Source organism: Anomaloglossus baeobatrachus, chromosome 5 (genome assembly GCF_048569485.1).
Source record: "Anomaloglossus baeobatrachus isolate aAnoBae1 chromosome 5, aAnoBae1.hap1, whole genome shotgun sequence".
Lineage (NCBI taxonomy): Eukaryota > Metazoa > Chordata > Amphibia > Anura > Aromobatidae > Anomaloglossus > Anomaloglossus baeobatrachus.
Window position 1 is genome coordinate 321926360 of NC_134357.1, and position 14585 is coordinate 321940944.

Genomic DNA, 14585 nt, shown 5'->3' on the forward strand with positions numbered 1-14585 from the left:
CACATTAGGCCTTCTGCTGCTATTGTCTATATATCTAGGAGTATGAGACAAGGATAGCGACATACAGTGAATGTATCGCATACAAACATGACAGTAAACACTGCCAGCACATGCAAATGCAGCAGCCTTGCAAGCTGGTGCCTTGGCACCACTGCTCTACTGCTGCTGTTGTCTAGTTAACTAGGAGCATGAGGCAAGGATAGCGACATACAGGAAATGTATAGCATACAAGCATGACAGAAAAACACTGCAGTACAAGCAAATCAAGCAGCATTGAGAGCCTGTGCCTTGGCAGCCTTGCCTTACTGCTGCTATTGTCTGTTTAACTAGGTGCATTAGCCAAGAAAAACGACATATAGTGCATGTATAGCATGACAATAAACCCAATTGCAGCACCTGCAAACGAAGCGGCAATGAAAGCTTGTGCCTTGGCACTTTGCTGTTGCCAAATCCGCCAACAAACACTGCAGACTAATCATTGAACACTTGTCTAGCCATCTAGGAGAGTATGCCCAGAATAGCGACAGTACAGTGCTGCATCGCATATCCGCACACAGTTCAAAAGCCCACTTCAGTATTAGTGGGACCAGTACTGCCTATCGCCCGCCCAGCGCGAGTATGAGGTCGCTCAAAAACCTGTGCCTGGTTCCGTTCTCCCAGAGTGGAAACCATAATGGCTGCCGGCTTCTCTTCCACGTCCTGTGCAGAGGGGCGGGCCGTGGGCGAGCCCCAGCCAAGAGCGGGAACCCGGCATCTCACTGTGTTCAGTGAGAGGGGGCTGGAGAATGCAAAGCAGACTCCAGCTCCCTGCGCTGAGATCTGTACAGCGTCCCGCCCCTCCTCTGACTGGCAGGGCTGGGGGCGGGAACGAAGCGGTGCCAGGCCTCAGAAGCCGGGGACTAAAGTTACAGGCGCCCCCGCCGTAAAAGCGCGGTCGGCGCCAAGTCCCCAGCGCACTACAAGTCACATCAGCGCCGCCGCCGTATGAGCGGTCGGCGCAAGTTCCTAAACATGACCCGTCGCTCAGCCATGGCTGCAGCAACATAAGCCCATCACTAATGTCCCCGGCGCACTATAGCGCCCAGCAAGCCCGGAGCGTGCTGTGCTTGCCGGAGACACCGAGTACCTGACCGATGCAGGGCCTTGTCCCTGATAGTACTCGTGCTCCACATCCATCAGGTTCTTCTGGGTCTGTGGATGGAGCCCGGCCTCAGGGCTTGGAGGCCGACAGATCCCACTTCCACAGGGCCCTCCAAGGGGATGTGGAAGGAAAACAGCATGTGGGGCTCCGGCCTCTGTACCAGCAATAGGTACCTCAACCTTGCAACACCATCTGGTGAGAAGGGAGCATGCTGGGGACACTATATGTGTCCTCTTTTCTTCCATCCGAGATAGTCAGCAGCTACTGCTGACTATACAATGTGGAGCTATGCGTGGATGTATGACCTCCTTCGCACACAAAGCTAAAACTGGGTAAGCCCGTGATCCCACGGGGGGTGTATAGCCAGAAGGGGAGGGGCCTTACACTTTTTAGTGTAATACTTTGTGTGACCTCCGGAGGCAGTAGCTATACACCCAATTGTCTGGGTCTCCCAATAGAGCGCTGAAGAAAACGCAGCATGACAATTATTCTCGCGTTTTTCACTGCGCTTTTCATCCATTGAGTGCAATGGGATGTTGAAAGATGCAATGAGAAACGCAAATAGGTGCGTTTTGGTGCGTTTTAGTGCGTTTCTAAGACCAAAAACGCAGCTATAAATGCAGGAGGTGGGTAGTAAAGTGACATGTACAGGAAGAGGATTCCTTCTGTCAGTAAACACAGAAGCGTGAATCCTCCCGGTACCGTCACCGCCGCTTCCACCTCCCATCCTGTGCATGTATGCTGCCGTGCGGTGTCATGTACGCGCAGGAGGTGGAAGCGGCTGCGAAAACAAAAGTGAACAGTAGAAAAAAAAAAAAGTCATACTCACCTGTCAGCAGACTCCCAGTGCCATGCCCGCTCCCATCTCCTCCTCCTGGTATCGCCGCACCGGCTGTGTGCAGTCTCCCCGGGTACGTGCGATGGATGCAGGACCTGGCGATGGATCACCTGATGCAGTCACCTGACGCGTCAGCTGATCGTAAGTCTCGGGCTGACGCCAGCGGCCGGCCGGCTTCACCTATCAGCGGATGCGTCAGGAGACTTCATCCCTGATTACCGGCAGCTGCTGCAGCGATCGAACGGGATCAGACTCCGCTGAAGGAGCTGCCGGTAATCAGCACATAAGTATTTTTTTTTTTTTTTTCACCGATGCATCTGCTGATTGTATAAACGGCTTTTATACAATCAGCTGATGTGTGATGTGATTCAGGCACTTGATCCTGACACATCATCTGATCGCTTTGCCTTCCAGCAAAACGATCAGATGATATTGGATCCAGATTGAACGGCGCGGGACCCTTGACCCAGGACTACTGTGGAGGGAGTCACTACTTGTGTTGTTTTATTTCTAATAAAAATATTTTTCTGTGTGTTGTGGTTTTTTTATCTTTACTAGAAATTCATGGTGGCCATGTCTAATATTGGTGTGACACCATGAATTTCGGGCTTAGGGCCAGCTGATAATATACAGCTAACCCCAATATTACCCAGTGAGCCACCCGGCATCAGGGCAACTGGAAGAGTTGGATACAGCGCCAGAAGATGGCGCTTCTATGAAAACGCCACTTTCTGGGGTGGCTGCGGACTGCAATTCGCAGCGGGGGTGCCCAGAAAGCATGGGCACCCTGCACTGTGGATTCCAATCCCCAGCTGCCTAGTTGTACCCGGCTGGACACAAAAATTAGGCGAAGCTCACGTCATTTTTTTTTTTTAACTGTTTCATGAAATTCATGAAATAATTTAAAAAAAAGGGCTTCTCTATATTTTTGGTTCCCAGCCGGGTACAAATAGGCAGCTGGGGGCAGCCCATACCTGCCTGTAGTACTCGGCTAGCATACAAAAATATGGCGAAGCCCACGTCATTTTTTTTGTTTGAGGGGGCAAAGAAATCCTGCATACAGTCCTGGAAGGAGGATGCTGAGCCCTGTAGTTCGACAGCTGCTGTCTGCTCTCTTGCATACACTATTGGATGGAGGATGCTGAGCCTTGTAGGTCTGCTCCCCCCGACTCTCCCTCCAGCATACAGTCCTGGATGGAGCATGCTGAGCCTTGTAGTTCTGCAGCTGCTGTCTGCTCTCCTGCATACACTATTGGATGGAGTATGCTGAGCCTTGTAGTTCTCCAGCTGTCTGCTCTCCTGCATACACTAGTGGAGAATGAAGAACATATTGATGAAGGAAATGACATCAGACCTTTTTTTTTTTTGTTCACTGATAAAAAAAACGCATAAAGACGCAGTGAACAAAAACGCAGCAAAAAACGCACCAAATCGCGGCAAAACGCATGCGTTTGTTGCCGCGTTTTTTTGACGCGGGTGCGTTTTTGTGCAGTTTTTGCCGCAAAAAAACGCACAAAAACACAGCGTCAAAAAAACGCAGTGTGTAAACTAAAACTGCAAGGAAACAAAAACAGCAATGTACGCACAGCACTTCTGAATTCTCATAAACTTTGCTATAGAAGGAAAGACATGCAGTTTTGGGCAACAACTGCACCAAAAAGCAGAAAAAACACAGCGTGCGCACAGGGCCTTAGACTGAATCCTCTCTCACAAAACTATATATTAACCCCTTCACGACCTAGGAAGTAAAGGTATGTCCTAAATCGTGAAGGGGTGATCACTGCTGGCTGCTGCAGTGAGCCGATGGCAATCCATGCACGTCTGCTGATTTGAACAGCAGACATGTGCGGCTATCAGGCGTGGGTGGATCGCTAACACCTTACATTGCACTATCAAAATGTGATAGCGCAATTTAAATAGCCGCAGCGGGGAAATCGCCTTTCCCCGCTGCCATCGAAGGCCCCATGATGCGATCTTGGGGAGCCGATGGTTGTCAATAGTAGTGACGGGTCATGTGATGAATCCTGTCGCTATCAACACGTAGTTTCGGTTACAAGTGGCAGAGCAGCAGCTGTAACAGGACAGCAGCATTTCTGCTGATTAGAGCTGTGCAGCTCTGACCAACAGAAATCAATCAGCAATGAGACTGCTGATCCTTATAGTCCCCTAGTTGGACTAGTAAAATAAGAAAGAAAGAAAAAAAAAAAGTTTAAAAAAAAATGTAAAAAAAACCCTAAACGTTCAAATCACCCAACTTTCTCCACATTAAAAATTAAAGGGCTAAAAAAATAAAAATATAAACATATTTGGTATTGCCACGTTCAGGAATGCCCGATCTATCAAAATATAAAATCAATTAATCTGAGCGGTGAACGGCGTAGCAGCAAAACAATTCCAAATGCCAAAATTACAATTTTTGGTTGTCGCAAATTTTGCGCAAAATACAATAACAGGCGATCAAAATGTAGCATCAGCACAATAATGGTGCCATTACAAACATCAGTTCGAAATGAAAAAAATAAGCCATTAATGAGCCCCAAATCCCAAAATATGAGAATGCTATGGGTCGCAGAATATGGGGCCACGTTTTTTGGACAAACTTCTGAATTTTTTTAACCCCTTAGATAAAAGTAAATTTATACATGTTTGGTATCTACGAACTCATTTTTCAGCACTTGGAATTTTTTTGCCGTTTTTCAGTACATTATATGGTAAAACTCATGGTTTCATTTAAAAGTCCACCTCGTCCCGCAAAAAACAAGCCCTCATATGGCAAGATTGAAGGAAAAATAAAAACGTTACGGCTCTGGGAAGAAAGGGAACAAAAAAAACCAAAACCAAAAAACAGCCCGTGGGTGAAGGGGTTAATCTACTCAGCTGCCCCTGTGCTACAAAATACTTGCAGATTAGCTGCATATTTTATGGTGACAAGTTCCCTTGAAAGGTATATTACTGCCAAAGTAAGTGATGGTAAAATAAAGAACCAAAGTTCCAGTGATTTCTTTTGTTTGCACACTTATTCCTTCAACGTAATGCTTTGTAGGAAGTACAGATCAGCTCCATTTATGTGAATAGTGCTTGGCTGGGATCAGATCTGTGAATAGAAAAAGCTGAAGGGTCTATTATCCCTTTATTCTATGAATCGATGGGGGATGTACAATGGAACCTCCACCATTCACACAAATGCAGCTCTAATTGTAATATGTTCAGTTAGTCACCTGGTATATTAGCGTCACGAAGCAGTGCCAAATGTTTCTCACGGATTCTTTTTACATAATCTAGGGAGAAGTGGTAGATCTTGCTACAAATGCCTTCCACTGAATCACGCGCCACTGCTGTCATGTGAGGGCCACACTGTTTACGTAAGTGCTCCAAACGATCCTAGAACAAGAGAGAAAATGAATTTCTACCAGTACTGAGTAAGCATAATATAAAAGGTTATCAAACTGATAGGGAATTTAGATTGTGAATCCCATTGGGGACAGTGATCAAAATGTCTGTAGAATTAATACAGGTAAAATATATCTTTGTACCGTGTTAGCCAGCAGAGATAAAAAAAATTGTTTAAAAGAACTAAGAGTCCTCAGTGGTTGATACCTTTTAATGGCTAACTGAAAAGATGGTAATTAGAGCAAGCTTTCGAGACTACCTCTGGACCAGGCCCCAATCAGAGGACAATAAAACTTTCACACTGCTTATCTATGAGCTGCTGCAATATTTATGGCCACAACAGTTTATCCTCTTCCCATACTGATCGTTCTGCTTCACATAACTTGTCTTATTTACTGCCCCATTCTATGTCCTGTTGTGTATAAATATGAGACTCTTCAGATTTTGTGTTATACTGAGCCTGATGAAGAGACCTGCGTAGTCTGGAAAGCTTGCTATTATTACCATCTATTCAGTTAGCCATTAAAAGGTATCAACCACTGAGGACTCGCACTTCTTTTAAACAATTTTGTGGAATTAATGGCACTATGTAAGTGAGTGAAATAAAAATAATAATAAAATAAAAGAGAATGTTAAAAACCCAAAGTAAATGGGAATAAATACGAATAATGGATGCAAATAAAAGATAAACTGCAAAGAGTTAAACTGGAAAGATGAATTGCAGTTGACAATTGGGTGATTTGAATTGGGAGTAGAACTAGAAGTAGGTCTAACACTGACTGGAATTTGGCTATCATCTCGATACGTTTATGTTTTACTTATACAATTTTACACTTTTAATGACAAATACATCAAGGTTATGCAAATCCTCAATATTCACAGTATTGATCCTTATTTATCAAGACTTTGCTGGATATCAATTCCTGGACTAAGGGTGGTGTCACACACCGCGACGACGACAACGACGTCGCTGCTACGTCAGCATATTCTGTGAAGTTGCAGCGACGTCCCGTCGCTGTGTGTAAGATCCAGTAACGACCTGGCCCCTGCTGTGAGGCCGCCGGTCGTTGCTGAATGTCCAGCTTCATTTTTTGGTCGTCGCTCTCCCGCTGTGACGCACACATCGCTGTGTGTGACAGCGAGAGAGCGACGAAATGAAGCGAGCAGGGAGCAGGAGCCGGCATCTGGCAGCTGCGGTAAGCTGTAACCACGGTAAACATCGGGTAACCAAGGGAAGACCTTTCCCTGGTTACCCGATATTTACCTTCGTTACCAGTGTCCGCCGCTCTCGCTGCCAGTGCCGGCTCCTGCTCTGTGCACATGTAGCTGCAGTACACATCGGGTAATTAACCCGATGTGTACTGAAGCTAGGAGAGCAGGTAGCCAGCGCTAAGCAGTGTGCGCTGCTCCCTGCACATGTAGCTGCAGTACACATCGGGTAATTAACCCGATGTACACTGTAGCTAGGAGAGCAGGGAGCCAGCGCTAAGCGGTGTGCGCGGCTCCTGCTCTCTGCACATGTAGCTGCAGTACACATCGGGTAATTAACCCGATGTATACTGTAGCTAGGAGAGCAGGGAGCCAGCGCTAAGCGCGGCTCCCTGCTCTGTGCACATGTAGCACAGCGACGCCCGTCGTTATGATCGCTGCTGCTTCTGCTGTGTTTGACAGCTAAGCAGCCATCATAACAGCGACTTACAAGGTAGCTGTTACGTCACAAAAAATGGTGACGTAACAGCGACCTCGTTGTCGCTGTCGCTATGTGTGAACCCAGCTTAAATCCTGACTGATAGAAACTCATTTTATCTAATCAATGCTTGGAGTTTATCACAATTTATGTTTTGTTGTTTGTGCGCCTATTGGAGGATTCTTAATAAAATTGAGATCTGGGGAGTGTCTTAGCCAAGTACCCAAAATGAGCCATTTGGCTTTCACTTTTGCCATGTGACATGGAAAAGCATTGTTCATCACAATTGCTGTAGGATTGTTGGGAGAAGAATCTCTTAGAACATTCTTTATTCATGGCAGTGTTTTTAGCCAAAATTGTGAGGGAGCCCACTGCCTTGCATGAAAAGTAACCCCACACATGACTGGTCTCATGATGCTTTACTGCTGACATGACACCTGGACTCATAGTAGCACTCACATTCTCTTCTCTGGACAGTCATCCTTCCTCAGGTCACAAACAATGTGAAAAGGGCTTCATCAGAGAAAATAACTTTACTCCAGATATCTGCAAAAGGTAAGTCTATCCTTTTTCTTGGAGAGAAGTGACTTCTTTGCTAGCTCTGCACTGGTGTGGAACCAACACTGTAGCTTAATCCTATTTAGGAGACAGTGCTTGTGCTTGCTGGACTTTCATATGAGCCCTGAAGTTTTCTTCAAAGCAATTGAACCTTTTTAAAATTCTTGGTCATCGAATGGTTGATTTAGAAACAATCTTTAAAATGGCAAGGTCCTTGCCTGTAAAGCACTTCTAATCCAAAGCAACGATAACTGCATGTGTTTCATTGGAGGTAACCCTGATTAACAGAAGAATACAATGACTTCAAGCACTGGCCCCTTTTAAAGCAACTGGTCTCCTCTTATAATTCAATCAGCAGGACAGAGAGATATCAGCCACCTTGCTCTCAATAAAGGCCCCGTCACACTAAGCAACATCGCTAGCAACATCGCTGCTAACGAACAACTTTTGTGACGTTGCTAGCGATGTTGCTGTGTGTGACATCCAGCAACAACCTGGCCCCTGCTGTGAGGTCGTTGGTTGTTGCTGAATGTCCTGGGCCATTTTTTAGTTGTTGCTGTCCCGCTGTGAAGCACAGATCGCTGTGTGTGACAGCGAGACAGCAACAACTAAATGTGCAGGCAGCAGGAGCTGGCTTCTGCAGAGGCTGGTAACCAATGTAAACATCGGGTAACCAAGAAGCCCTGTCCTTGGTTACCCGATATTTACCTTCGTTACCAGCCTCCGCCCTCTCACTGTCAGTGCCGGCTCCTGCTCTGTGCACATGTAGCTGCAGGACACATCGGGTTAATTAACCCGATGTGTGCTGTAACTAGGAGAGCAAGGAGCCAGCGCTCAGTGTGCGCTGCTCCCTGCTCTGTGCACATGTAGCTGCAGCACACATCGGGTAATTAACCCGATGTGTGCTGTAACTAGGAGAGCAAGGAGCCAGCGCTCAATGTGCGCTGCTCCCTGCTCTCTGCACGTGTAGCTGCGTGAGCTGGTAACCAAGGTAAATATCGGGTTGGTTTCCCGATATTTACCTTAGTTACCAAGCGCAGCATCTTCCACGCGGCACTGGCGGCTGGTCACTGGTTGCTGGTGAGCTCACCAGCAACTCGTGTAGCCACGCTCCAGCGATCCCTGCCAGGTCAGGTTGCTGGTGGGATCGCTGGAGCCTCGCAGTGTGACATCTCACCAGCAACCTCCTAGCAACTTACCAGCGATCCCTATCGTTGTTGGGATCGCTGGTAAGTTGCTTAGTGTGACTGGACCTTAACACTTTCTCCTGAGTAAATGGTAAGCAGGTCACTTTGTGGCAGGGCTGAAAATCGGTGGAAATGTGTTTTATTGTGATTACGTTTATTTTTATGCCAAGGAATGACGTGGCCATTTTTTGTAATTCATCTGATCACTCTTGATAACAAACTAGAGTTAAGACCATTTGCCACTATAAACACTGAACCAGCAAACTTTTTTGGCCCCAGAACTGAATGGTATTAATGGGAATCTGTCACCAGGTTTTTGCCTCCTAATCTGAGACCAGCATAATGTAGGGGCAGAGATTCTGAATCCAGCAGTGTCACTTACTGGGCTGATTAGTGTAGTTTTGATAAAAATAACCGATTAAGCAGCAGATTATCATTAGAGGACTACTTGTCGTGCTGCCAGGTAGTCCAACATATTCATGAGCTCTGTATAACTGCTAGATCTGCAGCAGAGAAAAACATTGATTTTATCAAAATCACAACACACAGCTCAGTAAGTGACACCTCACTGGAATCAGGGTCTCTGTCTCTACATTATGCTGCTCTCAGATGGGGGAGCAAAAACCTGGTGACAGATTCCCTTTAACCAATTTCTTTTCATTTCATAAAATTTGTTCTAGCCACCACTTACCATATAATCCTCCTTGGTTGCCAGGTGGTCTCTTCTAAGCCAGCTGAACGTGTCCTCCACATTCCATTTCACCACCTTTCTAATATCTGGTGAGGCTCTCCTAGAGGGGAAACAAAGAGTCTGAGCATTATGACCGGAATCATAAGATGCAGACAAAAAAATAAATAAAATAAGTACAGTATAACGTCAGGTGCAGTAAAAAACTAAAACCTGCATGTAAAACTCCCGTCCTCGCATCCCTCAACAGATCATGTTTCCAGGATCCCCTTAGTATCACCTGTGCAATATTAAAGAATGCTGAAAACATGATCTCTTGGAGGCCGTGATGATTGGATATATTACATATATTAGAGTCAGAGTTTATATCTTAGTACCATACGAAAGCCAAAAATCTTCAGTACCAGTATAACCCATATTCTACATAGGTGCAATATATGTGGCACAGTACTTGTGTGAGGTTGGGAAGTAACATGCTTCTGTGTGTGTAAGCCAGAGTTCAGACAGTCATGTGTTAAATCATCAAAACAAAATCTGATTTTTACGTCCCAAGTAGGGCTGGGCAGACCCGGACTGAAAAGAAAGTTGCCCGGGTGTTTGATCTGGATCTGACACTTGAGAAAATAAAAAAAAAAATAAATAAAAGGAAAAATAAAGAAAATAATAATGAAGAGAGCGCTTCATACTTCTCCAGGCTCCGGTCTGGCTGTACGCTGCTCCTGTGGCCTCCCAGGGCCGCTCATTTCATATGTATGGCTTTCACCGTCTGGCCTGGCCTCTGATTGGTTGCAGTCAGATGCGCCCCCAGCTTGTGAGACGGCGCCTACCTGCAGTCATCGCGGCTCATTCATTCTCTGGATCTCACAGCGGGAAGTCGTGTTCTATGGCGCTCGCTGTGAGATTCAGATGTAGCAGAGCTGGATTCACCATGGGATATTGTGTGGATTACGTTGGACCTGCAGGGTGTTTAGGGGGTTATACATTGGTGAAAGAGGGTGTTTTTTTGTATTATATTCCAAATAAAGGATTTTATTCGTGTTTATTTACTTTCATTTACAGATTAAATGATGCAGGTGTCATAGACGCTGCCATCTCACGGGACTGAGCAGTGTGACCGCTGGTGACGTGTGCGCAGGCAAGTGATTATGGGTGGGGCTGTGATTGTTATCAGCAAGTACCCGCCCATAATCTCGTGAGCGCGCAAACCTCACTAGCGGTCACACTGTGCTCAGTGTAGATGCTAGACTGTATGGGCTGCTTCCAGGGATGACGTCCCTTTTGTCACGTGATAGGGGCGTGTTCAAAATACTATCACGTGACAAAAGGGACGTCATCCCTGGAAGCAGCCCATACAGTCTAGCATCTACACTGAGCACAGTGTGACTGCTGGTGAGGTTTGCGCGCTCACGAGATTATGGGCGGGTACTTGCTGATAATCACAGCCCCGCCCATAATCACTTGCCTGCGCACACGTCACCAGCGGTCACACTGCTCAGTCATGTGAGACTGGCACTGGGCATGCGCGGGGATGGCTGGAGCAGTGGGCGGTGCATCAGCTATGGAAAGGAGCGATTGGGGCGGCATACAGGACCAGGGGGCAGAATAACGGACGCCAGAGAGCCCGCCCCCGTGTCACATTTACACTATCTGAATACAAAAAGGTACCACTTTATAAAGTCTTTATTTTGGTCTCACATGGGGCACAATAATAACAGGGACCTTTCTAGAATGCAGCCCAGGTGCTGCAGAGGGGGAATCTTTTAGGTTTTGGGCGAAATTTCTGCTGACAGGTTGCCTTTAACCCAGGCTGCCCCTGTGACTGAAACCCGAACTCTGCTAGGAGGATTAACATACATTTCCTCCGCCGCCAGCGGCCTTCAATGTGCAGGCGCCAAGCAGGTTTCAAATGCTATTAACCTGCAGATTAACCCCATATCTGTCATTTTTACACTTGACAGGTTCTCTTTAATGACTAACTTATACCAAATTTTTTATGTTGAACTGGGCACCAGATGCAGAACGGAATAAAGCATTTTTCCAGATATTAGCAAATCATAGAATTTGGTCCCTATTAATTTCACTGTTCCATTGTATGTCCTGATGAAGGAGACGGATGTCTCTGAAACACGTAGACCTATACAAACAATAAAGGAATAATTTTACTAATATTGAATGGAGTGTTAGCGCGGCATATACCGGTTTTCCTCCTCTACTTGACTGAGAATTTGGTCCCTAATGAGTTCATTTTTTTTAAAGGCTCAGTTAGACCATTTTCACTGTGGGAGTGCATTTCTTCTCTTTGTATGATATTGACCAATCATAAGCAGCCTGCAACACTCGACAGGAAGAAGAACCAAAGCTTAGAGCAGGTTTCGATGTGTGGAAAATGTATAATGACAGATAGGTCTGATCACATGGTCTAACCTCCTGCATGAGTCAGTGTGGGAAGAGGGGCAGTGCAGCGGAATTAAGCTGTGTCACATTACAAACCCTTCTGCTCTCCTCCTCTACTAGCCCTCACACTTCTGGAGAACAGGGTCTCATTACATCTTCCAAAGAAGTAGCCCTGACATGGCAGTTACTCCTGTGTGGGACAATCATGACGCTCTTGATCCCACTAAACATAGAACGCTAACACAGAACAGTAGAACTTTGTGTTCTTAGGCTACATACGCATGCTGTGTTTTTTGCCGTGTTTTTTTGGTGCAGTTTTGTTGTCAGAAAGCCCTCACTTTTGACTTCCCAGTAAAGTCTATGAGAATTCAGATTTGCTGTGCAGCACGTTACAGTTTTATTGTTTGCAGTTTATTGTCTGCAGGATGTTCTATCTTTTTGCATTTTGCCCTTGCGTTTCTCACCAGTGATGGGAGGACTCAAAAGTCAATCCCCGCCGTCTTGGGTTGGCGGAGGATTGATCCCTGGTATCTGGCCGGATGCCAGTCCACCAGAATCCAACGCAAAGGGGTAGGAACAAGCGCTTCATACTCACCGATGCAGCTGTCACACTGCTCCCATGGCCTCTCGTTCTTCTTTCAGGACCACTCATTGGGTTCAAACTGCCTGCCAGTGTATGTGATTTGTTGCAGTCAGACGTGCCCCCACATTGAGTGACAGACTGTCTGATGCTTCCAATCACAGACTGCGGGTCTACTGTGGTATAAAAATAAATAATAAAAAAAATTGGCATGGAGTCAACAGATATTAGAATATCCAGCACAGATAAACGTCTACAGGCTGCAGCCCCTAAATGTGCACTTATCTTGGCTGTGCATAAAAATAGGAGGAACCGCATGCGTCTTTTTTTTTTTGTTTTTGTTTTGTTTTTTTAAGTTTTTGTAGTTAAGGGGTGAAAGAGGGTCTTTCTTTGTATTTTATTTCAAATAAAGGATTTTTTTTGGTATTTGTGTTTATTTCTTTTCACTTGCAGATTAGTGATAGGGGGGTCTCATAGATGGTTCCCATTACTAATCTAAGGCTTAGTGGCACCTGTGGGATGCCATTACCCCCTTAATTACCCTGATTTCCACGGCATCAGGGTAATCAGATGAGCCTGCTAAAGTGCTGGGGCTGTTGCATCTAATGAATGCAACAATCCTGGGCTGCTGCAAGCTGCTATTTTTAAGCTGGGGAGTTCCCAATAACGTGGGTCTCCCCAGCCTGAGAATACCAGCCCCCAGCTGTCTGTCTTTATCTTGGCTGGTTATCAAAATTGGGGATGACCTGACGCCATTTTTTTCAAATTATTTATTTAAATAATTTAATAAAAAAACAAAAAACGGCTGTGTATTAAAATAGGAGTGTGCAAAGACGTGTGCAAAGATAAGCACACGTCTGGGGGCTGCAGCCTGCAGCCATGGGCTTCATCTGTGCTTTATCTTTATCATAATATGGGGGGACCCTACATCAATTTTTTTTATTTATTTTTACTGTACGCTATACACTTGCGGACCGGGTCTGTGATTGGAAGTTTCAAACAGGCTGTCACACAGGCTAGGGGCGCTGTCTGACTGCAACCAATCACAAACACCGGTGGGCAGAGGAAGCAGTAAATATGCATGAGTTTAATGAGCGGCCCCGGAAGACGAGTGAGCGACTGCAGGAATAGTGTACAGCCGTGCCGATGACTCTTTAAGTAAATTGTGCTTGCTTTATTAGTTTTTTTTATTTTTACTTTTTTATATATATATATATATATATATATATATATATATATATATATATATATATATATATATATATATATATATATATATATATATATATATATATATTTCCCAAGTGTCCGACCCCCGGCGTGTGCCTTTCAACCCTCAGGGGTTGATCTTCACAGTCTGGTCCAGCCATCACTATATTTTCCACAAAAAGAAAACACCCTAAAATGCATCAAAATAAACAATCGCAACACAAACACACCAAAAACGCAGCATCATTACAAGCGGGGTTTTGGTTTTTTTTTTCTTCTCACATTTCTAGGCTCTCTGGGACAAGGTGCAGTTTTTGGTGCAGTTTTTTGTGACACCAAGACTGCAGCGTGCGCATGTAGCCTTACAAACACATTTGCTGCAGCTCTCACAGCTCTGCTGTATTACAACAATAAAGAGAATTTTGTTACTTACCGTAAATTCTTTTTCTTATAGTTCCGACATGGGAGACCCAGACCATGGGTGTATAGCTTCTGCCTCCGGAGGACACACAAAGTACTACACTCAAACGTGTAGCTCCTCCCTCCTAGCATATACACCCCCTGGTAGCCAGTCCTAGCCAGTTTAGTGCAAAAGCTGAAGGATGACATCCACCCACAAGTAGAGACAGAGCAAAACCCGGAACAACCGGAACCTCTGTCTACAACAACAGCCGGTGAAAACACACGGAACAAGAAAACTGCCAACAGGCAACAGGGAGGGTGCTGGGTCTCCAATGTCGGAACTATAAGAAAAAGAATTTACGGTAAGTAACAAAATTCTCTTTTTCTTCATCGTTCCTTATGGGAGACCCAGACCATGGGACGTTCCAAAGCAGTCCATGGGTGGGAATAAACAGAAAAACTGAGAAGTAGGCGAAACCTAACTTCACAAATGGGCGACAGCCGCCTGAAG

The 14585-nt window shown here is 45.5% G+C and overlaps 1 protein-coding gene across 1 annotated transcript in view; it reads right to left on the reverse strand.

Moving 5' to 3' along the window:
- The window catches only part of PCIF1 (phosphorylated CTD interacting factor 1), a 199871-nt gene that overhangs the window by 75293 nt on the left and 109993 nt on the right, over nt 1-14585 (reverse strand). Inside the window, exons 9-10 of the mRNA XM_075349755.1 lie at nt 9493-9592; nt 5198-5360 (exon numbers count right to left, since the gene is read on the reverse strand). Coding sequence (XP_075205870.1) covers nt 5198-5360; nt 9493-9592 — 263 coding nt within the window. The remainder of the gene's footprint in view (nt 1-5197; nt 5361-9492; nt 9593-14585) is intronic.